Source organism: Rhamphochromis longiceps, linkage group LG12 (assembly GCF_057381845.1).
Source record: "Rhamphochromis longiceps isolate RC_006_pf linkage group LG12, R_longiceps_female_GT1.1, whole genome shotgun sequence".
In the NCBI taxonomy this organism is placed as follows: Eukaryota; Metazoa; Chordata; class Actinopteri; order Cichliformes; family Cichlidae; genus Rhamphochromis; species Rhamphochromis longiceps.
In genome coordinates this window covers 40917789-40940739 of record NC_140568.1, presented here as the reverse complement: position 1 = coordinate 40940739, position 22951 = coordinate 40917789, and the positions used below count along the sequence as shown (strand labels likewise).

Sequence of the window (22951 nt, the reverse complement as noted above, 5' to 3'; positions counted from 1 at the left end):
TCAGTCAACACATATGGCTCCCAAAGGGATTTTTGTGAGGAAATAATACCATATTAGATGTGCTGTGGCACATGTTTGGTCTTTGGATTAGAAAGGATCAGGTTTCAGACAGCGTGACTTCAAAGAGCAGGTGGTTTTACTGTATATGGGCAATAAATCAAGTTATTAATGCTCAATCAGAATGAGAAATAAGAGGAACTGAAACTAGTTTACTATTCATGTTAAGTCACATGATTCTGTGCAAATCTGTGGTTTGGCAGTGACATGTGGAACTAAACTCCTGACTGTGAACAGTGGTGCAGTTCAGCGTGGGTTCACTCATCAGTCGAGGAGACGCTCACCAGCACTACCCTTTCACCAAAGCACCTGTTTGTTGTCGCATTAAGCGATCACACTGTATGTCAGGCAACCAATATCATCGTAAATCACACCTGAATTAGTTAAACAAATTACATTTATAAATGCAGAACTGTTGCTGGATTTAGAGAAACAGAAGCCTACATTTTGTGTAATGCCAAATATAAAAGAAGATATTACCAGTCCAACATCATGTGAAAATGCCATACTAGGATATTATGCCTCTGCTGCCACCTATTGCACCTACCTGCTACAGTACATGATCATTAAAGGACAATACCACTGTGCTTTAGATACATGTTGTTACCTTTGATTTAGAGTTTAAGTAACTGTTGTTGTATGATGCAATTTAAGACTATAAATCATTAGCAATATGTTTTCCATTGTCTGTCTCGTGAACATAATATTGAAGAAGGGCTTTAAACTAGTTTCTTGTCTTTCTCACAAAAATCTTCCTGGACTTACGAATGAACTGATTAGATTTTAGTAGTCAAAAATTAATGTTGGAGGCCACTTTGACCTAAACAAACACATTTCAGTCAGGTCCTCCTTTTTATCTGTAAGAATTTATTTTTGCCCGTATGCACTCCAGTTAAGCACAGAACAGAGCACATACCAGTGACAACACAAGTGACATTTATTAAGAGAGAAACAGCACAGCTGTAGGCAGACTAAGTTTAAACAGCACACCCATATCTGACTATATGACAGCTGTACTTTCAGCTATAAGCAGACCAATCACTCACTCTGGGCTAGAATTCACTTCAGCTGATCTTGCAGTTTGACTTTGTGGCCTCCCAAAACTAACCCCATTTTTGGTCATAACCCAATAACTTTTGCACTAAATATGAGAAAATTTCAAAATTTCTGTTTGTTGAACATTAATAACTTGACTGTGACATTTAATTATCAAAAGGTCTGGGACCAATTTTACAGTAACATCACGTTTTGCAAAATCATTTTTGCCACTCACTTGGAAGTAGAACAGGTCATCTACTAATTATTTTATAAAGATCCCTGGCTTCTCCAGTAAATTTGTCTTAGTGCCCTTGAGCAAGATACTGAAACCTAATTTAGACCTAAATGCATCCATTAGAGTGTAACTGTGGGCTTGATAGATACAAACTCCATAAAGGCATACAACAAAATGCTGTATGAACCACATTGAGTGCACAATTAGAGTATAACAATGTTAAGTACCAGTCCATGTAAAATTAAAAGGGGGAAACCACGTTACATTTCTGGTCAGATACTAAGCTGTGCAACATTAATCTTTAGAGCCTATCTCCAAACCGTAAATACTGTATAGAAGACCTGTGTAGAAACAGCATCTATAATTTAGAAATCATAGTTGTATTTGTAGCAGCAGCTATATGTATTAAACTTTAGGTTCATGTAAAGGTTTTATTCACAAAAAATAAACATGCCTAGTATCCTTTATGTTCTTCTCAACAGGCATGAAACTGCAGTTTTCTAATTTTTATTCAGCATCTTCATATGAAGGGTTTGTTGTGATGTATCCAGGTAAAAAAAAAATCCTAGAAAAGTGATCCTGTTCATCTGAATGCAGTATTTGCAGTGAGATAAACACTGACCCCTGCTGACCAACAAAAAGAATGTCGTCTCTGAGACCAAAGAAGTCATTTCAATGAGTGATGAAATGTTTCTCCTACTAATAAACGCTACATCTAGATGAACAGAAATACTTTTTCCTTAAGGCACATGAATTGTTGTACTTTTCTTGATTATAAGGAACACAGTTATACACAATTTTGTGCAGGGATGAACTGATACGTTGTTTGATATCAGCCTTGTTGACTGACATGACATTTACCTTTGCTGTGTCTCACAGATTTTGATAAAGCAGAAGGAACGACTAAAAGAAAAAGTACAAATACAAAAATATGCACTAGCTATCAGTGAAACTGGGATTTTAAACTCTGATATCAATCTACAGCCGATGTATCTGGAAGCACGTTTTCATCGGGCACTGTTAAAAATGATTCTCTCGATCATCAAACTCCTGTGTAATTCTAAATAACAGGAAAACACAGAGTTACAGCTGATGATGGTTGTTCCACTCTCTGTATTCCTGCTGTCATTTCTCAGATGTGGAACCCAAACAGGCCAACTCTGCAGCACTGCATCCTCTCATGTTTACAGACGCACTGATGGATGGTAGGTGGTGTGTAGTGAGACACGTCCCAGTGTGGTTTAGCGATGCAGTGTCAGGAATGAACGGCTGACCTGCTGCACAATAACACAGAACAGCTGTGAAGTCACTGCAAAAAAGATCAAAACTGATTTGTAGCTGAAAATTACTTAAATTATCTGAGTAGAATTTTTAAAGAACTGAACTTCTAAAATAAATGAAGTCCTGCTCGGTACCTGGAGGAGGCTCCTCACAGTTATCTGCATCTCCTCTTTGTTCACACACAGCTCCAGCTCCTTGCCTTCTTTACTTGGCTCTTTTGATTGGCTCGCTGTGCTCTCATTAGTGAGAGTCATGTTGCAGAGCTTCTCACTCAGTCTAAGAACAAAATTCAACACAAGACAACGAAAGACTGACTTTGTCAGCTACCTCAATGTCAGGTATCATCCAGCCTTCAAATTAACCTCCATGTTTCTGACCTTTGTGGATCAGAGGAGGAGCTACAGCTCTGCATGGTTTCCATCAGCTGAGCTCTGATCGCTTGTCCTTTTGGGCTGGACAATACATCAGAGACCCTGCAGCCAGGGAACAGACTCATAAGCATAGCAGCCACCTACACAAACAGACACACACAATTAACACAAGATTTTAAAATATTAAAATGAAATGCATCAGTAAAGTTTTACTGATAAAACTTTTGAAATTGTTTTCAGTAAATGTTTATCCCACAAGAGGTTTTAAAGTTTCTTGTTAATTGATTAGAAATTAACAGATGACCAGCCATTAACTTCCTTATTTTAGCTGTTAATTGGCTCCTTTAGTGTTGGGCTGGGATGACTGTTCACATTAAAACAACTTCCATTCAGGGTTATTTGAGTGTCATGTCTTCTCCTTATCTAAGGGCTCTGTCAGACATTGTGTTAATCTTATTGAATGAAATCTTTTGAAATGAAATGTGGCTTTACTGAAAACCACAAAAGATTAAAGAATTTGAGACCTCCTCGTGGGTGGGGTCCAGAATCAGCATGCAGATGAAGTCCTGCCTGGCCCCGCTCAGGTTCAGCAGCTTTCGAAAAGCCTTCGATCTGCTTTCGTAGTAATGGCTAGAGGCGGGGTTGTGCTGGATGGCCAGAGAAAACATATCGACTGCCTCCTGGAAACGCCTGCAGATCCAGACACACACATTCAACAGTATATCAGCTAAGTGACATTTGATAACTTGACTTTATAAGTTTCTCTGTGTGGGTGTTAATGGGATGTTCTCCGTGTGGTTCTGACCCATCCTGGAAACACAAAGATCCCAGCGTGTTGTAAATGACAGCGAGGCGGAGGCGGACAGCAGGGTCTTTTGGCTGCATCATCTCCTCAGCCTGCCGGTAGTCAGCCAGAGCATAGTGCCAATAACTCTGCTTAAAGAAACAGTCTGACATACACATATAAGCATCAAAATGGTTCCTCAGTTAAGCATTTAGTGTCAATATTTCATTAACTTTACACACATTAACTCTGGTTTTAATTTTCATAATAGCTGCTTTGATGATGTAAAGACAGGTGAAAAACAAAACCCTAACACGATGAACGCCACTCTTCCTACAGATATTCCCATATTTGGTGTTTGATTGATGCTGAGAGAGTTGGGTCTCACATGTTGGTCCACAATCTCCCCACAGGCACTCAGCTGGGTAATTGTAGAGGCCAAGCAAATGATTCACATCATCTTCAAACCATTCAGTCTGGTCCAGCAGGATCAAAATGTTTCATCATATGATGACAGGAAACTATTTTTGTGTTGTTTTTCAGTGATGATTCTCTCTGAGGGAACACGTGTGGCCAAAACATATCAACAAAGTCCCCAACTCCAGCGCCTGGCATTATTGAACTGGCTTCATTTTCCAGTGCTGCTCGCCTCAGCCTCATTCCCCCTCCTCTCTGTGCCACCCCATTTAACAAAAATCCTGCAAATGCCCCTGGATATAACAATGAGAGGGAAAATGAAAGACAGGGTAGTGGGAGTGGGATGATGTTTAGCAAAGGGCTTGGGAATGAACTGAAATCCAAGAAGGATTCATGCGTAACTTATGCTCCCGTGGTTGTGTTAGCTTATGGAGGGATTTCCCTTTAGAAAGCCTACAGAGAGACGGAGAGGGGTTTTGAACAACTGCAAACGTGCTCCCATGCAGTCCTCCAAAATCCCAACTGCATGTTGCTTGACATGAATGACAGTGTGCATCAATCAAACGCTGATTAGCTGACAGTGGGCCAGAATAGGGAGAGGAGTCTCAGTGGAGATCACCAGGAATGGGAAAAGTATGAAACAACAAAAAAAAGAAAAAACATCACTGTTTTTAACATTTCACATCACCTTTTTGCATGTGATATGTCTGTTCTTCTCTGACACTGGTTAATGGACCAACAACAGCGTAAGCATAACTGGCCCACAGACCGGTTGTACAACATATTTTTTATACAGCCCGCATCTGACAGCAGATGCTCTCTGCAGTCTGAAGCTGCATATGTATTGCCAACAGACTCAACGCACTACTGTCGCTGAACCATTCATTTCCAATCCCCCTCGTGTTACATAGTAAGATGTGAGATACAGGGGCTATCCAAATACATGGCTATTAAATTGTGTTTTATCCCCATCCATTCCTGATGGAGAGTGTAGAGTGGTGAAACTCTAAAAACAGTGCATGATCTTCAGTTGGAGCAGCTCTTCAGTCTTGCTGCCTAAAAATCTGGTTTGTCAAGTTTCCCCTGTCACATTAGATGTTTTGCCTCTTTTACTGTGCAGGAAGTCACATGCTTCAACTCAAACACTTAGAAGGACACTCAGTGTAAGATCTTCTTTGACTAAATACCCTGATTCACAGTGCTGATGATCCATGACAAAAGCTCGTCAAGTTTAAGGTGTACTTTTGGCTTTAAAGCCTCACGTTCTGGCTGTCGCATTACTCAAACTTCCAAAGTGCTGAATATGAATGTGCGCTTGCACAGAAAGTAGAAATTTCCACACATTAATTCTCAAAAATGTCATAACAGGTTTTGAGATCATGCAAAGTTGTTGTCCAGGCAATCACTCGGAAGGGGACATCAAACATACTTTGCACACAACATTCGACATTAGTTTTCTTACATTCAACTCAAATCAATAATGTTTAGAGCAAGCAGCAATCTCTGGGGCTGAGTGCCAAAGCCAATGCTGAAGGGCCAAAAGCTGCAGTTCCTCCAATGGCCACTTGAGGCTGACTCCAAGAGTGAGTCAACTGCCATAAACTCCTATGTAAAATGGACAGTATCACAGCAGAAATAACAGAGTTTCCCCTTTCATAAGAACTGTACATGGGATGTATATAATAAATATATAATGCATTTAAAAAAAGAGAGCACAAACATGAGCATTTCAGTAGGTAATGAATATTAATTATTAAAATCATGCTATGAGATTGCAGTTATGTGTATATGTTAAAAAACTGGTGTCTATCAGACAGTCAAAGAAAAGTTGTTGATGTGAATCAACAACAACAAGGAACAAGGAAATCAACAGAAAAAGAAAACAAAAAGCAGGAAATAATTTATCTAAGTTTTACATTTCCATCAGAGATCTGATTAAAGGTTGAGGTGAGTCAAAGAAGATGTTCAGTATTTTGGGGGGTGCTCGATCTAAGAACATTTGGGGTTTCATTGCATGGGTGAAAAGAGCAGAGGACTCACACACAGACAGGTCAGGTGTCACAGCCTCACCTCCTCGGTTCACGTACAGGCCTGCCTGGCCCTTCTCTTCCTCAATGGCTTTGTTGAGAAGCAGAGTCGCCTCTGCGTAGAGACCTTTGCAAAAGCACTGAACGGCAAAATCATTGTAGATGAGAGCCAGCTGAAACTGCGCCTCCTCCTGCACAGAGCAACTCTCAGCCTTATCATCTCTGACCTCCACCTTCTGACTCCTGATTTCCTGCTGTCCCTCCTTCTCCTCTTCTCCACTCAGCTCCACAGCCTGGATTATATCCTCAATGGCTGGTATGAAGTTCTTCATCCGTCTATACAGAGTCCCTCTGCAAATGCAAGGGAATAGCATTCAGCTGAATTAAATACATGTCAGCAAGTCAACATTCCGCTGTGTAACAGTCCCAAAACAGATTTTGTTAAGGTCTACACATTGGCTGGAAACACCTGAACAGGTAGAGGCCTCCGTCCTCTGGGCTGTTGGCTAGAGCGATATTAATCATGCAAAGGGCTTCAGGCAACTCTCCACACAAAGCTTTGTCCACAGCCCTTTGTCTCGCCTGTTCACTCGCTTCCCGCAGCTGGAGTTGCAGAGCTCCAGCCACCGGACAGGTCGGGTTCAACGCCAACGCCAACTGCACGTCATGATAACAAACTGATGTCTGGATAGAAGAAGAAAGTTTCTGCTGGTTTAATCATAAATGTTAAACAGTAGACAAAGTATACTTAGAACTTTGAACTGATGAGATCTTCAGAAGTAAAAAAAAAACAGACTAAAGGAAATTTTTGAGAATTAAAGCACATTTCATTTCAAGAAAGTTTGCATGTTATATCTGATATGAAACTTAAACACTTAAAGATTGAGCAAATAGGAAATAGCAGCAACTGCAAATCTGGCCAAATCTGGCTGTTTTATTGCAGCAGTCATTATGATAGCAACATTAGTGTATACTGTTTGTAGACACTAATCTACAACATCACTTAGCATTTACACAAACATTTCATATGACTTTTTTCCGCTTGGCTGAACACTAACTGAGACCACATGATATCTTTGTGGTTACAATGTGATGACAGACAAGATCTTACATGAGAGGCATCCATGGATCCACAACCTCAGCACTTTGTTCTCTTATTGCTGATTTATTCTTGCCAAAATCAGTTTGTGGAAGCCTCAGTTCCCAATTTCAACTGTTTTTTACAGCCTATGTTTTGTAATGCTGCATGTTCTGTCCTGCTCTGTAGCTATAGTTAGTACATTGGGCCATTACACAGAGATCAGTCAAAGAATCTTGGTATTAAAATATCGTGAACATGAATGCAAAACGCAAAATGTTGAGATTTTTACATAGGTTATACAGAGAGGTGTAAGAGATGTGACCTTGTTAAGCTCTTTGTGCAGTCGGGCTCTGAGGATGTATAGGTCGGAGGTGGGACCTTCTGATGCCATCCAGTCATTTACCAGCTTCAGACAGTCAGTGTGGCGACCTAAAGCTGTCAGACAGGCCAAGCTGGGATGCAAAGTATATGTATGTTTGTTAATTTCACATTTGAACTCTTGGGGACTTGTTATTAATCTTTTACCTTCTGTACACGAATAACAAATGCTCAAATCAATTATAAGGGAACTATAAGGTAACTTAGACACTAAACATATATTGTACTTCAGTCTAGATGTTATGGCTCAGGCTCCTGACCTTCTGACCTTGTGAGCTCTGCAACCCGGTTTCACCTCAGCAGCTTTGCTGAAAGCCTCCAGTGCATCTACAAAAAAACCTTGGTCGAACAAACACTGACCCTGGGACAACAAGAGGCAGAGGGATCTATGTTAGGATAGTTCTCTAATGCCCACTTAAATTAAGATAGGATTCTTATTTCAACTGTAGTAATTAATGTTTGGTTGCTCTGCTCTGCAGCAGTATACATCCCCGCCTTTCCATGGAGGCTAAAGGCAAGGAAAACCGCTACAAAAACCCTTCTCATAGAACAGAACAGGCATTAATGACAACAAATATAACCTTGATTATTTCATAAACAGAAGGAAACAGAGAACCTGGATGGTAGGTGGGTTGCAAGGAGGCATACATTGGCAGCAGTAGGTAAATTAGTGCATGCTATATGAGATTTGCAACTTGGGTGTGTAGTTTGGCACTAAGATCAGCTGATCTGCCAGGCCTGTGGCTGAGTTTGACTCAGCCACTAGAACTAAGTATAAGCTCAGTTCTATGTAGAATAAACTTAGATTCCAAGGAGATATATGATATAATGAACGTATATTTGAGAGAAACACTGTCAAACAATATGCAATATTTTTCATGTCAACAACTTTAAATCAAACAGAAAATAACATGTTTTTTTCTTTTCAATTATTTTTTACTTAAGAGGTGCTCACAGCTAGAGTCGTGTCCTGAGATGACCCGAATAAAAATCCTCAAATAGAAAAAAAACTTTCTGAAACTGAGTGTTCAGACCTTGTATCCAGCATTGTAGCAGTATATTCATGACAGAAAATAAGAAACGACATGACAAGTCTTCATCATTGGACCCTGCGAATACTTCTACCTGCAGATAGTAAATGAAGGCCAAACGATCCTCGAAGGCTCCAGGCTCCAAGAGCCAGGCCTGTTTGTAACAGGCTGCTGCTGACTGGAAGTCACACAGCTGTAGGTAGGCCTCTGCCTGGCTCACATATAGCTGAACCTAGAACATGTAATATCACAGGATATAACAATATAGAGAGGATAAGACGCAGGCCAGAAAAGAGATGCATACATAATATCCAGAAAGCATAACTAACGGTTATGTTAAAAAAAAAGCCTCATCTGATCTATTTTACAGGAAAATCAGCAACATCTTGTGTGACCACTGTGGAAGGTGACCTGTTGTGGCTGCAGAGTGATGGCTTTGGAGAAGCAGATGACAGCCCTCTCATACTGAGACTTCCCCATTGCCTCTTCCCCATTTATATAACTGCAATAACAAAAACAAAAACAAATATTACTTAACAATGAAAATACTTAAAATTCAATAAACTGTCTATATATAAGTGGAAGGTAATCAGACACAATTTGGTTTTAAAGGAAGTGGAAGGGAGCTAAAACAACTTATTCCACACAGAGGATGAACTTAGATGAAGCACAAAGGCCCAATATAACATAAATAATGACTATAATAAGAAGTATAACACCATTTTAAATGTACTGCTGTACGTATTCAAGACACATAGGTATCAGTCACTGTTGATTCTCACTGCTCAGCGGCCTTGCTCTGAATGATGAGGCTGCCCTGCAGGTCTGGTCTTTGACAGGATTTTTCTGTGTGAAGAAATATTTTACTGGAGCCAAACAGCCGTTTTAGGCTGTTTTTTCTTTTGGCCTCAACCAGCTCCTCTTCTGATACAGCAGTGGGGAAAAAACTCTGCTCTGCATCCTGGAGGTGGACAATCAAAAGATTTCAGTTCACTTTTTCTGAGGTGGCACACTGTTTTATCTCGACAACATCACATAACAGTTTATTAGTGAGGCTATTATTAAGGTAGTGGAAAACATTTATTGTGTGCTGTTATGCATTTAAAATTTTTAAATTACAAGTCTTACTCCAACCTAAAAACACTTTGCGTCACTTTCAATGTTCACTCAGTAGCCGTAACGTTATTTAACCTGGGTTTGTGCTAGTTAACTAGCTCAGGCATCATAAATGAAACAAACATATTTTATACACAACCAACAGGCTGGGCCTGTCTACATTTTCACTGTTGCTTTTCAGTCACTTTTTACCGTTTGGTCATCTGTCTCCTCAGATGTGTCCATTGCGTCACTGAAATTGCTGTTTCGAGCTGTTTTACACTTACGCAGTCACTTTTACGACCTTTATTTTTTGCTTTGCTTGTATAAAGTTGTTGCCTAATGTTGAAAATCCGAGGGTCGCCATGGAAACCAACTTCAACACTCCTAGAAGCTCTTATTTTGGAAACAAATCGTAAGCGAGAGATCGCTTCCTTCCTGTTTTTTCGCCATGTTAAAATGCAAAATAAATAACATTAACGTCTTTTAATAAGCTGTAGCTATAAAGTAAAATTAAAACACATGCAAAAATTAATGAACTGTGTAACGCTACGTTTTAAGCTTAAAGGAATGAGCTTTAACTAATTCTGAAGGAATGACCGCGATTAACCAGAATATCTGCCCGTCTTCGTAAAACGTTAAAAATTAAAGTGAGTTTAATTTTTAGAGTAAAGGTGTCTGTTACTCTATCTTTGCTTTAATAAAGATAGGAGACTGCAGTCTGTTTTGGGCGATAGACCTCATACTAGGAGTTTTACTGTGAAACTACTTACACGCAGGGAAACAGGAAATAAGAGGAACACAGGACGATCAGCTGACTTCAATGTTGACAAAGCAAGTTAACCGCCGGTGAGAAGCAAATGTTCTCGGTAATGGTCACATTGTTTTTTCCAGCTGAATTGTCCGATATTTTCTTCACGGATATCTCAGATGGTCTAACTTCTTCTTTTTTCTGATTCCGTCCTGGTGGTTTTTCGCTTTCTTCGACTGCTTTTCTAGCTTTTGTTCGGGGATTTTTAAATTACTTTCTGACATGTGATCATTGTCAAAGGTGAACAGAGGTAAAAACCAGGAAAGATTGCTACTACTGCTGTCGGTATGGACATCCAAGATGAGAGGAGAAGGCTGCTGGATGCCGAGGGTGGAGATCCAACAGGACTCATGTCTGAACAAGATGCTTATCTGAGGTCAGTGTAGCTCTACCACAGCAGATCATTTCAGAGGGTTTACGTATCATCTAAATATACAGAGTTATCTAGACCATGCAGATTATGTTTCCGACTTGTAGTTTTTACTCTCCCCTTGCTGTTTTAGGGAACCCAGTTTAATTACGGATATTATTGCTTTGTTTAGTTTTAATGGTGTAGCATAATTTATTGGTGTGTGTGTGTGTGTGTGTGTGTGTGTGTGTGTGTGTGTGTGTGTGTGTGTGTGTGTGTGTACTAAATTTAAAGATTATGGCATACTAAACAAGCAGTTGATCTTTGCTTAGCTTCTTTTTGCTTGCTTATTTGGAACCTGAAAGGGCCACAGAGGAGAATCTGGAGTTTGCTTGATAACAACTGTTTTATGTTGACCTAGACCAAAGTCAATGGCTACTAGAAGAATTACACAGATGAGTGACAAATTAAAGGAAAACACTGAGCCCTTCACCTCTGCATTGGGGGGATGTGGTATGCTGTCATGGATGGGTTTTTCAATACAATACAATATTCTTCTGAGTGATCGCCTTTATCCTACAGTGACACATTTCTGTCCTGCACGGAGAAGTTTGATGAGGATGAAAATGATGTAAACCATGTTGCTATGAACAAATATAGGGATTTTAGACTCGCATACATCATCAGCAGAGAGAGTGACTGAATATCTTTTGGAAAAACGTCACTACAATGAAGTAAAGCGAGTACATCAGCATTCTGAGAACTAGATTTTAGCATGTGATTTGATGCAGAGTTTCCTGCTTCAGAAAGCTTATACTGATCTACACTGCAGTAACAGTTGTAGGAGGGCCCCTTCCTGTCCCAACAGTACTGCCCACCATGGCTCAAAGAAAGGTCCATGAAGACATGGATGAGCAAGTTTGGTGTGGAAGAACTTGACTGGCCTGACCTCAACACCTTTAGTTTGAATTATAGTGATGATTGCAAAACCAGCTTTCGTTTCCAACAGTCCAAGGGTGACTTGAACATATGGTCATGTGGTACACCACATACTGGTGTTGTAGCTGTAAAGTGGGGGGTGGGGGCAAAAAAGCTTTTATTTTTATATTCTTAAGTTTTAATAACATTAATGTAATTACATTTTTTATATATTAATGTAAATCTGCAAAATAATGTTACAAACCCTGAAAAAATTATCATTTAGTACACCCAATGCTCCCTTTAAACTCACTGGAGCTTACAGACAATCTCATGTCCTATTAAAGCTGCTTTATTCTTCCTGCATTCAGTCTAAAGCTGCAAAGTACTGTGCAGCACCGTGATCCTAGCTCTGCTTTTTCATTCTTAGTCCGAGTTAATCACAGTCATATCTGCTAGTTTTTGTAATACTTGCTCTATTCTGTACTGGATTCCTATTGTTGCTGGTGCTCTCCCAGTTTAAATACAAATCAGTATTCTCTTGATTACAGTGTTCCTGACTGAACAGCCGTTAGAAATGATGCATGTCACCCATGCCATGATATTATAGGCTTAAAAGAAGAAGCAGAAATTATTCTCTCTTTTGTCCCTGAAGCATATTAATGAGGCTGAGCTTCTTTCTATCATATGTGAGACCTGACCTTTACCTCCTACACTCATCTGTGTTCCTCTTTCTCTCCACAGCAAAGTGAAGAATCGAAAGTTGTACCTTGCGACACTTGCCTCTGTTCTGGGTCCCATGAGCTTCGGGTTCGTGCTGGGATACAGCTCTCCCGCCATCCCCGAACTCACCAAGATTGAGGACTCTCGGCTGAGACTGGACGATAACCAGGCTTCCTGGTTTGGGGTATGATGACAGCCAGGCAATTTTAACAGCAGATTTGTGTGACATCTCATTTCATCCAACACATCCTGTAAAAAAGACACACAAGAAAGAGCCGGATGAAATTAAAATGTGTTCACTGTATGTTTAAAATTAATCATTTTAGCACATTTTAAGAGCTTCAATAATCATGGTCATAACAGTTTATGACATAAAACGGTGGAAGAGTCACTGAAGGAACAACTTAATATACTGATCAGCCACAACACTGAAGCCATGTGCCTAGTGGTTTGTAGGTTCCCTTCTTGGTAACCCAGTGGTAACATTTTGGCCGCCTCCATGTTTGTGTTTTGTTTTGTTTTTTTGTTTTTTTTTTTTTGGGGGGGGGGGGGGTTTGAGCCAGAAGTGACCACACTTGGACGAGAGGCTGCATTGTTTAGTCTAATTGTTTAAAATAATAGAAGCTGGCATCCATAGCAGTCACAACTCTAACGCTAAGCCTTAGGACAATCACACCGTTGAGTAGCTATAAAAGAAGTCACCTCCTGTATAGTAGCTGATAAATGGGGAAACTAGCCATAGAGATCCCAAAAGGTTGATTCTTTTCATCCGGACGTAGCAATTTCAATGGGAGAATCTTTTCATCACTCCTTCAGTCTCAGCTGACTGCAGGTTTCCCCAACCTGCAGTCAGCTTTGTGTGTATACGTGTTAAAGGTAACATCTTCATGAATGGCAGTACCTAAGGTTTGCCTCCAGTATACTGTAATCTTCTTCTTCTTTTCACTGCTTCCTTTATGGGTTGCCACAGTAGTTCATCTGCCTCCATCTCACCCTATCACATCCTCTTCTGTCACATCAACCGTCTGCATGTTCTCCTTTACTATGTTCATGAATCTTCCTTATTTTTCTCCTGCCTGGGAGCCTAATCCTCAACATCATTTGCTCAGTTTATCTACTATCCCTCCTCTGCAAATGCCCAAATTATCGTAGCGTTGCCTCTTGAACTTTGTCTCCAAAACACTTAACCTGAGGTTTCCCACTGATGCACTCATTTCAAGTCCCGTCCACTGTAATGAGAGGATCTGTGTAATTTTTGCCCTTTTAATGTTGGGTATAAAGAGTATATGCACCCTTTAAAGCCAAGCTGTCTGTTTTAAAATACGTTGAAAGTATTTCACTTAAACATATGGTCATGTGTTACATGGCATACTGGTGTAAAGTTGGTCTATATACTGCAAGCGCCGGAGCTTTGGCCTTTTTCAAAATAGGCACTAATGCAAAATAGAAAATATAGTCCAGATGTTAACTCAACAGAAATAGTTAAACCCTGTTTAATTATTCTTTTAAAATAATAAAATTGATCAAATGCAACATAAAGTTCAAATAATTCATTAACGTTTATTGCTGACGATCTGTTCTGTGTTTCAGTCCATAGTGACGGTGGGAGCAGCGTTGGGCGGGCTGATTGGTGGCTGGATGGTGGAGAAGATTGGCAGGAAGGTCAGTCTGATGTTATGCGCGCTGCCATTTGTCTCCGGCTTCACCATCATCATCGCGGCGCAGAACGTGTGGATGTTTTACGTTGGCAGAATTCTGACAGGCCTCGCCAGCGGCATCACCTCGCTGGTTGTCCCGGTATGTCATTTAAAAGCAGATTAAAGGCCTCTTTAATATTTGACCCGGCATCTGTTGATGTGAAGATTAGACAGTTTGATTCCAGAAGAAAAAAATCCATCTCCAAAAAACTTGGTTGTTAGACAGTAAATTGAAATGTCAGGCAGAAAAAACAAGGTATGCTTTCATTTTGTGGGATTAAGAAGTAGCTGCACAGTATCACTTGAACACTGATTAAAAATTAGAGAGTATAATCTGACACATGGCCTTAAATGGTGTGAAAGCCAGACACCGAATGACCTGATGGGCGGCACCTACACTCAGTGAGATAAATAAGGATTGTTTTGAACAGTGAATCATGCAAAGCCATTGTAGAATAAAAATATGGAGCTAGAAATGAACAGAATAAGACCACCTTTGCTTCAATAACATAAATGATTGTTAGTGTGGATCAGTCCATTCAAACGCCAAACATTTGTTGGCTTTGGCTTCTCAAATGTGAATCATAAATGTGCTCTTAACTTTATATAAACAAAATTATATGTGTTTGCTTTATAAACCATTAAGAGAACAGTTCTGTATACTAAAGGTTTGAATTTTTGATGTTCTCCCTTGTCTCCCCTCAAACAGGTGTATATTTCTGAGATGGCACATGAAAAGGTCCGTGGGACTTTAGGCTCCTGTGTGCAGCTCATGGTGGTGATAGGCATCATGGGAGCTTATCTTGGAGGTATGAAACTGATGTTTAAGTTTTTATGGCATCTTTAAAACTCCCTTTGCAAAGTCTACATGGCTACAAGAACTGCAGTGTCAGATACAAGAAAAAGTGTCAGATAACAACAACGTTTTACAACCTACAAATCATTGAAAGATGATGTAACAAATGTGGCATTCACATGATCATCGTCATATATGATCCGATTCCTCTGCTGCCTCTTAGACAACAGCCTCACTGCTTGACCTGTGTGAAAATGGCTGCTTCTGGCTAATCTTGTTAGCTGTGTGCTGTGCATGATTTCCTAATAAAAGCTGGTATGTTTTGAGAGGAGGATTTGTCTCGTGGTGCTCTGGAGGTTAGTTGCTGTGCAAACACAGCAACTGTGTCACACTGCAGTCAAACAGCTGTTTGGTTGTGGGTAGATATGGTTTTTGAATTGTATCAAAGGTCTATCAGAGTTTGCAGTGATAACTTGCGGAATAACATCATGAGGTTAAAAATAGAATAATTTATTTATGAATCAGTTGATCAGTAAACTGGTTTAGAACCTGTTTCTCTGTGTGAGCCTTGTGACTGAATTTTGACGTGACCATAATCCCTCTGTGTGCCCCCCAAAGCTAAAATTACTCAAATAAATAAAAAAAAACTGTTTTGTGTCCTCAGTTTTCTGCGTATCAATTTAGAGTGTGCGCTTGAGTTTTATAACTAATCAAAAAAAGACAAGCCCAAACCTCTTTTTATTCAACGCTCTGAACAAATGGTTCCTGTGCAAAAGGTGCTCTGTTCTCATTCTTGGCAGACTGGCTTAATCGAGAACTGTATTCACTAAAGTACTGAAAACATCGAAAGAGAGGCACACACACTCACACGCACACACTTGTTTTCAAGTGTGAAGACATTGAGACATGTCATTGACATAATGCTTTTCCTAGCTGCTTACCATAACCCTAACCATGAAAAATGAATACCTAACCCAAACCCTCAGTCTAAACCTAACCACAACCTAACTGTAACCCTGACCCTAAAACCACATTATGAGCCTCAAAAATGCCTTCAGACTGGTGGGGACGGTCATTTTGTCCCCATAAGTGACTGTTGGTCCCCACAGGTATAGTAGCATCCCAATTTTCTGTCCTTACAAAGACGTCTAAACGTGTGTATACACACACACACAGTATTATGTTAACTGTGTATCATAGACAATCTGGTAACTTGGGTAACATTTGACAAATAGAACTTATGGATAAAGTTTGAGAAACAGGAAAATGCTAAGGAATAAGGCAATTGTATAAGAATGCAGGAAAAACCTGAAGTAAAAAGCACGTGTTGGAACTGCGACATTTTACATTGGTCTATAGCAGGGGTGGGCAACTCCAGGCCTCGAGGGCCAGTGTCCTGCAGGTTTTAGATATCGCCCTGGGTCAACACACACACATCAAATGATTAGTTCATTACCAGGCCTCTGGAGAATTATAAGACATGTTGAGGAGGTAATTTAGCCATTTGAATCAGCTGTGTTGGATCAAGGACACATCTAAAACCTGCAGGACACCGGCCCTCGAGGCCTGGAGTTGCCCACCTCTGGTCTAGTCTCCAGGTTTAATGGCCAGCAGGGGCTCACTACTCAGTTGCAAAGATAGCTTATTGCTCATTTGATTTATAACCTCAGTAAACAGGTTCCTAATTAGTTTATTGTATCAGTCACTAGCCTCCTCAAGTCTTCCTCAATATAACATGATGTTCATTGAATAAATTATTGTCTCATTAGCATACAGAAGGATCATAAGAGTACACATTAGGACAGGCTCACCTTAATATTGACACGTTGCTGCCCAGTGAGCATGCATTGCCTTTCTCACTTAAATCCGCCCCTCACTTGTAATGTTTGGTGTTAAACACTTAGATATGGGGGCAGTATAAATGCTAACCTTGAGGCTTCAGTAAAAACTAAAAGTGTCAGTTCAAATGGTTCTCACTGTTAAGACAAAGTTGTTTCAAAACAGCTGCATGGTTTGATGCGATGGATCACATCATGGAATTTGTTAAAAGGCCATATGAATCAAATTGTCTTTCATATGTACAAGAAATGTTGCTTATTTCTATTGAGGCTTTTTTTTTGTTTTGTTTTGTTTTGTTTTTTGGTAAAGGGGGAAATGTCTCTGTTAGACATTTTTTAACTCATTCAGTGATTTAGTGATTACCTGTTTGGCCAAAATTAACAACCTTCTCTGAGCACATATAACACTTTAGATGCCGATTTTGAAATATAATAAATATCCTTGTTCCTGTTATTGTAAAATTAAAATGAATGGCTTCTAAAACTTCTTTTCCACATCTCTTTAAACAAAAGATGAGGAATAGCTGTAGAAATGGCTCATCCTGAGTGTGTGTGAACCTGTCCTGCAGGTCTCTTTATGGACTGGCGTTGGTTGGCGATCTGCTGCTCCATCCCACCGACGCTGCTGATGGTCTTTATGTCCTTCATGCCTGAAACGCCCCGCTTCCTGCTGTCACAGGGCAAGCGAAGGGAGGCTGTGGAGTCACTGCGCTTCTTACGTGGACCAGACGCTCCTGTCGAATGGGAGTGCGCCCGCATTGAGGAAGCATGTGATGAGCAGGTGATATAAGACAAGAATTTCTGGCCACAGTGCCTTTGCCCTCCTCAATTGTAATTCAACCACTGTGGGAAAATGTTGGCAGTTTGGCTTGATGATTGACAACGTTATTCTGTTTTCCTCCTAGGGCTCTAAATTCCAGCTGTCTGACCTGAAGGATCCTGGTGTCTACAAGCCTCTGGTGATTGGCATCATGCTGATGATCTTCCAGCAGATGAGCGGGATCAACGCCATCATGTTCTATGCTGAGAATATATTTGAACAGGCACATTTTAAGGTAGCTCATTCACAGGCGCTACTGCTCTTTCTATCACTCACTAAACAAAGCAGATGAAGGAGCAGAAGAGCAAGACTTCACAGGACAGTGCTGGCACCTTTTTATCAAAAATGGATTTGTCGCGTTGCACTTTTCCCAAAAAGGCTTTTTTGGGAAATAGGAGTAGGGCTAAAAACAAAAGTCACAAGTTAGTGTAACAAAATGCGAAACATTTCAGTGAACACACTAATAGAAAGCTCTCCCCTTGGAGGTGAAAATTGAATTCAACAGCAAAATTATCAATTTACAAGTTTTCAGTGAAAACATAAATTCATTATAGACCTGTCTTTCTCGTTATTCTGCAGCAAAGTGACCTGGCGTCAGTGATCGTGGGTCTCATTCAGGTCGTCTTTACTGGAGTAGCAGCGCTTATCATGGACAAAGCTGGAAGGAAAGTCCTTCTCATTATCTCAGGTAGCCAGAATCTTTAAATGTAATTATTAACCATAATTCCTGAGATCTCTCTGTGACACCTCCTTGATTGTAATTTCATAACACAGGTGTTGCCATGGCCATCAGCACCACAGCATTTGGAGTTTACTTCTACCTGATGTCCTTACTTCCAGAACCCCATGGTGACCTGGCCTGGATGGCTCTGGCCAGCATAGCGGTGTTCATCACAGGTCAGTTTTCCAGCATATAAAAATGGGTCAATCAGCTCCACTTCAAGATGCAAAAATGATTTAGTCCTCACACCTTTTCCTTACCTTATACTTAATACAAATAACTTTGGATATTTAATGGCTTTGGCTATTCCATCACAAATTCAAAGATAAATTTGTCAGTCATCTGCAAAACATTTAATTAGGGCTGTGCGATATGACCAAAATCTCATATCCTATATCCTAATATATCCTATATTTATCGTCCCAAACGACGATATTTATCACAAAAGTTTTACATTTTCTGTAAATTCTGTGAATCTCGGGCAACTTGCGTGAAGTGTTTTCAGCTGGGAGTGCTGTACCTGGAGTCGAGTGTTACATAAGTTGAAACGGCCGCAATTTTCACAATTTTGTGAGTATTTATTACACGGCATGCTGAGGGTAAAAGCCTGTCCTAAGGTTTATGTTTTTAAGCACCCATCGGCTCTTTTTAGTTTCTCATCCGTAAACACTCCACATACAATTTCACCTGATTCAGTTTATTTTGAAAAATCTCAACAGGATCTTCAGCTTTTTTTTGTGAAAGGTTTACGTGGAAAATAAACAAGCGGAAGGCGGAGCCACACGATGGTTTTACCGTCGTTGTTGCTAACGACAACGCAAACAAACAGTCGCTTGTCCGTCAGTAGTGTGGTTATTTTATATATAAGAGAAAGAGAGAACTTTAAGAAATCCTGGAGTGACCATCAAAACGATGAAAAACTATTTCCGTAAACAGTTTATTTTGCGACACCACGAAACAAGCGATAGCGTAAAATGAAACATTAGACGTTATATCGTTATATCGAACAGCCCTACATTTAATACTCCAAAACCCAAACAAATTAGTGCTGCTGATGGGGATTTTTTTTGTTAAACTTGTGGGTGTATTCCCCCAACAGACCATGCCACTTTAATAACTGTTGCTGTCCTGTTCAGGTTTTGCTCTCGGCTGGGGTCCGATCCCGTGGCTCGTCATGTCAGAGATCTTCCCAGTGAAAGTGAGGGGGGTTGCCAGCGCTGTCTGCGTCCTCACCAACTGGAGCATAGCATTCGTCGTCACCAAAAATTTCCAGGATATGATGGTGAGTGTTGAACAGAATACCAAATCTGTTAAAGATCCATAAAACCACATTTCAACCAGGATTGTAAACAGAAGTGAAATTTAATTAAACAGAAGTGAAATTTTATCTTACATCTGGGATCCTTTTTTTAGTGAACACATGAGCATACAGCATGTTTACTTAAGATGCCATAAAAAGACTTCACTGCAAATTTTGCACTTTGCAGCACCATCCGAGGGACAAAGTAGAGCCCTTTGCTGGGCTGGTTCTGGCACATAGGCCGCATGTTTACCACAAATGGTTCAATGGATGTGGAATAAGATCCTGTTGGAACAGTTAGCATAACGTAACTCACCAGAAAGTCAAAATGATGTCACACAGTAATCATTATTGTTTGTTATTATGGTTGTGATGAGATAGCAGAACACATTGGAAACACATCATCACTGACTTATGGCAAAATGTTGATGACTCGCCCCCATCAAACATAGTTTATTCCCAGAAAGCTTCCCTGCCAACACCAGACGAGCTGCAGAGAAGTGCATTCCTACTTAACGAGCATATTAAGGGAAGCATTTAGTCCAGTATACACATAGTTGTTGTAACGGCCCTAATTTGCCATCAGTCATAACAGACTTAACTGGCCATTTATGCTCACCATTGTTGCTCTCACAAATGCTGCATGACTCCTGACTTAGTCAGGCTGGAAAAATGAGTGTTTGAAAAGCTTAATGTCTATTGCTGTTTCAGTGATGGGTCAGTACAGGCACATTGAGATAACCAGGGTACAAAGGCGAAAAGCTGTAACAGCTGGAGCAAAAAAAGATGAGATTTTGTGGAGAAAACTTTCAAACCACCATAATTATTTTGTTTCCTCTTTGGACTTGTTCTAGTATAATTTTTTTTCCGCTGAGTTGCAAAACATGTTGTTTACGAGAAGACTTCACCACGTCCAGTGTGCCACAAGCACCCTTATGAATAGTTATGGGTCTGATGTCACATTTAGACTGAGCAGTGACCAACATGCCAACCATAACAGCAGCTTAAGTAGTCAGTAGTCACTCCATAGCCTGCTTAGGTTCGCTGTATTGTCTCAAAGCGCTGTCACTTTTAGATTGGATATTCTCAGCTCAAAGGATAATGGGTTTCATTTTTTTGTACAGGATTATAGTTTTGTTTTGTTTTTTTTAACCATCTGTATTTGTGAATTTAAAAAACAAAGTTTACTCTACACCAACATCTAGATTACTGTACAGCGATATCTTTGTATAACTTCCTCCTGGAGGTCAAAAAACTGCATGTTACATTAATTGGTCATTCTAAATTGGCTTTGGATGTTGGATTGTGTAGCTGTCTGTCTCATTGCTGAAGGCCACCTCTGCTACCTGGAGAAGCCTCTCCAACATACTGAGGATGGAAAAATAACAGTTAAATCCATATGAGTGACAATTTGTGAAGCTGTGAAAACATATTTTGATGCAGGGATGAAAATTTGAATTGAATTTGCGCTGCAGTCGGGATATTTTGAGTGTTTTTGACATAGTTCTCTGTGGCCTTTCCCCCCTCTCTCTCTCTCGCTCGCTCTCTCTTGCTCCCCCCCCCCCCCGATACCTATTTGCCTTGCAGAATCTTCTAACCAGTGCAGGAACTTTCTGGCTATTTGCTTCTATGTGCATCCTGAATGTCATCTTCACCATGGTCTTCGTCCCAGAAACCAAGGGCAAGACACTGGAGCAAATCGAAGCAACTTTCAGAGGGATGTCAGGTCCCTGAAGATGCCACATGTAAAGACTAAAAGACAAAACTGCTCATTTCTGAACTCACTGCTCTACCTGGGGCACTGTGTGGGTATTCTTTGTTGTTGTTATTATTAACACTTTATCACCTTTGGATATTACAGAAACTGCTGAAAGAAGTAATCCTTCGTGAAGGTTATGATTTTCAGTATTTGTGTACGAGGCATTGATTTGTCTGTTGTTCATGATGCCATTGAACTGTAATGCATCAGTAAGGTTCTGCCAAATTTGAGCTGTTTTCATGTGAAATCTGTCCAGAATCCTTTAATGTAAGATAATCTGATAAGGCAATTAAGTGCAGTCCTTTCAGTTTTGTGATACTGACAGTCTACAGAGGGGACCAGATTCAGGCTAAAGGGGGGCTGACTCTATACTGCCCCCAGGTGTACTCTTTCTTGCAGTTCTGATCAGTAAAGACAATTTTGGCAAGTTTTCCTCAGGACAGCAGTTTAGCATGAAGTTGGAAAACACTGAGGGTTGTAGTAATGGACTCCAGTGTTGCCTTCCCTATAAAATGAAATGCCAAAAATACATATAAGCTACTGTTTTTCCCTCTGTTTGTTTAAACAGAGCTTCTAAATTGAGCAGGCAGACACGTGCAGTGACTTCTTCCGGGTCATTTACATTTTTTTTCCGTTGCTGGATAAGAATATTTCCTATTGTTCTGACTCTTTTTAAGGACTCTAGCAAAAGACAGAACAAAAGTGTAACATTTTGGTAGAAGTGAGTAAGCTGTTTACACTAATTTACCTGTGTGTAATTTACACCATCAGGGAAGATTTATGTGATGGCATTGTTCTTTTGGGTTTTTTTTTTAGCTGTGAACTGTAAAAATGTGTTTTTTCTTTAAAGTTTTATAATCATTTTTCTTTTGGGATACACTTGAAAAATGTTTTAAACACACATTATATGACTTATACACCCTTGAGGTTATGATAATAGTCACGTAAGTCACATTGTGAAGTAGTGAGTTATGTTAATTAAATATCACCTTTTCTTAAACATATTGTTTTTGTTGATCACTCTACTGGAAAAGAATAATAATCATGTTGTTGTTTTTTTTTTTTTATTTAGTTTGTGATCAATAAAGATGTTTCTATTGTGTCTGTGTATTCTTTACAAATTCATTGTGAATTTCACCTGAACAGAATAAAGTCATGGTTATTTCCCTAGTTTCTCCTCTATGACTCTGGTATGACACAGAATTATTACCTACACTCGTAACATTTTTTGATGAAAAATCTAAGTTCCAGGTGATAAATGTTTCAATCTTATCATAAAGACCCCTTAAGATGTTTTTGACTGCCACTTAACGGTAACATTAACAAGTAGGAAATTTAAGTCACTTTAAGTGTTGTTGTTGGTGCCAGGTCTTAAAGATGCCACTGATTGCATGTAGCTGGATCCTGGCAGAAATTAGGTTCTG

General features: G+C 39.9%; 2 protein-coding genes across 6 annotated transcripts; one reads left to right on the top strand and one right to left on the bottom strand.

Annotated features, from left to right (window-relative positions):
- Positions 1-203: 203 nt before the first annotated feature.
- LOC146657982 (tetratricopeptide repeat protein 16-like) lies at positions 204-10194 on the bottom strand. Of its 4 annotated transcripts, none has more exons than XM_085426378.1 (13): positions 10009-10194; positions 9483-9661; positions 9112-9202; positions 8795-8932; positions 7930-8030; positions 7614-7743; positions 6680-6894; positions 6224-6561; positions 3788-3932; positions 3507-3672; positions 2989-3122; positions 2746-2887; positions 204-2607 (listed from the first exon to the last, which is right to left on the bottom strand). In XM_085426378.1, the coding sequence occupies exons 1-13, from the start codon at positions 10039-10041 to the stop codon at positions 2572-2574; spliced, it is 1848 nt and encodes a 615-aa protein (XP_085282504.1). In that variant the 5' UTR covers positions 10042-10194; the 3' UTR covers positions 204-2571. The 4 variants fall into 4 exon arrangements, with proteins under 4 accessions (XP_085282504.1, XP_085282503.1, XP_085282501.1 ...); XM_085426377.1 differs by having other exon boundaries at positions 204-2639; positions 6254-6561; XM_085426375.1 differs by having other exon boundaries at positions 6254-6561.
- A 383-nt stretch (positions 10195-10577) lies between these two features.
- Positions 10578-22635, top strand: slc2a8 (solute carrier family 2 member 8). Of its 2 annotated transcripts, XM_085426380.1 has the most exons (11): positions 10578-10664; positions 10847-10982; positions 12618-12780; positions 14187-14393; positions 15003-15102; positions 17497-17708; positions 17833-17982; positions 18327-18435; positions 18522-18644; positions 19605-19750; positions 21356-22635. In XM_085426380.1, exons 2-11 carry the CDS (start codon positions 10894-10896, stop codon positions 21500-21502), a joined length of 1446 nt encoding a protein of 481 aa, XP_085282506.1. In that variant the 5' UTR covers positions 10578-10664; positions 10847-10893; the 3' UTR covers positions 21503-22635. The 2 variants fall into 2 exon arrangements, with proteins under 2 accessions (XP_085282506.1, XP_085282505.1); XM_085426379.1 differs by having other exon boundaries at positions 10598-10982.
- Positions 22636-22951: the final 316 nt, after the last annotated feature.

What these genes read in the sequence shown, in the direction of transcription:
- slc2a8 (XM_085426380.1), top strand. Translation starts at nt 10,894, where the DNA reads ATGGACATCCAAGATGAGAGGAGAAGGCTGCTGGATGCCGAGGGTGGA. An exon ending in CATAGCGGTGTTCATCACAG is followed by an intron (nt 18,645 to 19,604) that starts GTCAGTTTTCCA and finishes TGTCCTGTTCAG; the next exon opens with GTTTTGCTCTCGGCTGGGGT. An exon ending in AAAATTTCCAGGATATGATG is followed by an intron (nt 19,751 to 21,355) that starts GTGAGTGTTGAA and finishes TTTGCCTTGCAG; the next exon opens with AATCTTCTAACCAGTGCAGG.
- LOC146657982 (XM_085426378.1), bottom strand. Translation starts at nt 10,041, where the DNA reads ATGGACACATCTGAGGAGACAGATGACCAAACG. An exon ending in AGGAGACAGATGACCAAACG is followed by an intron (nt 9,662 to 10,008) that starts GTAAAAAGTGAC and finishes GTCCACCTCCAG; the next exon opens with GATGCAGAGCAGAGTTTTTT. An exon ending in TGGACCCCACCCACGAGGAG is followed by an intron (nt 3,123 to 3,506) that starts GTCTCAAATTCT and finishes CTGTTTGTGTAG; the next exon opens with GTGGCTGCTATGCTTATGAG.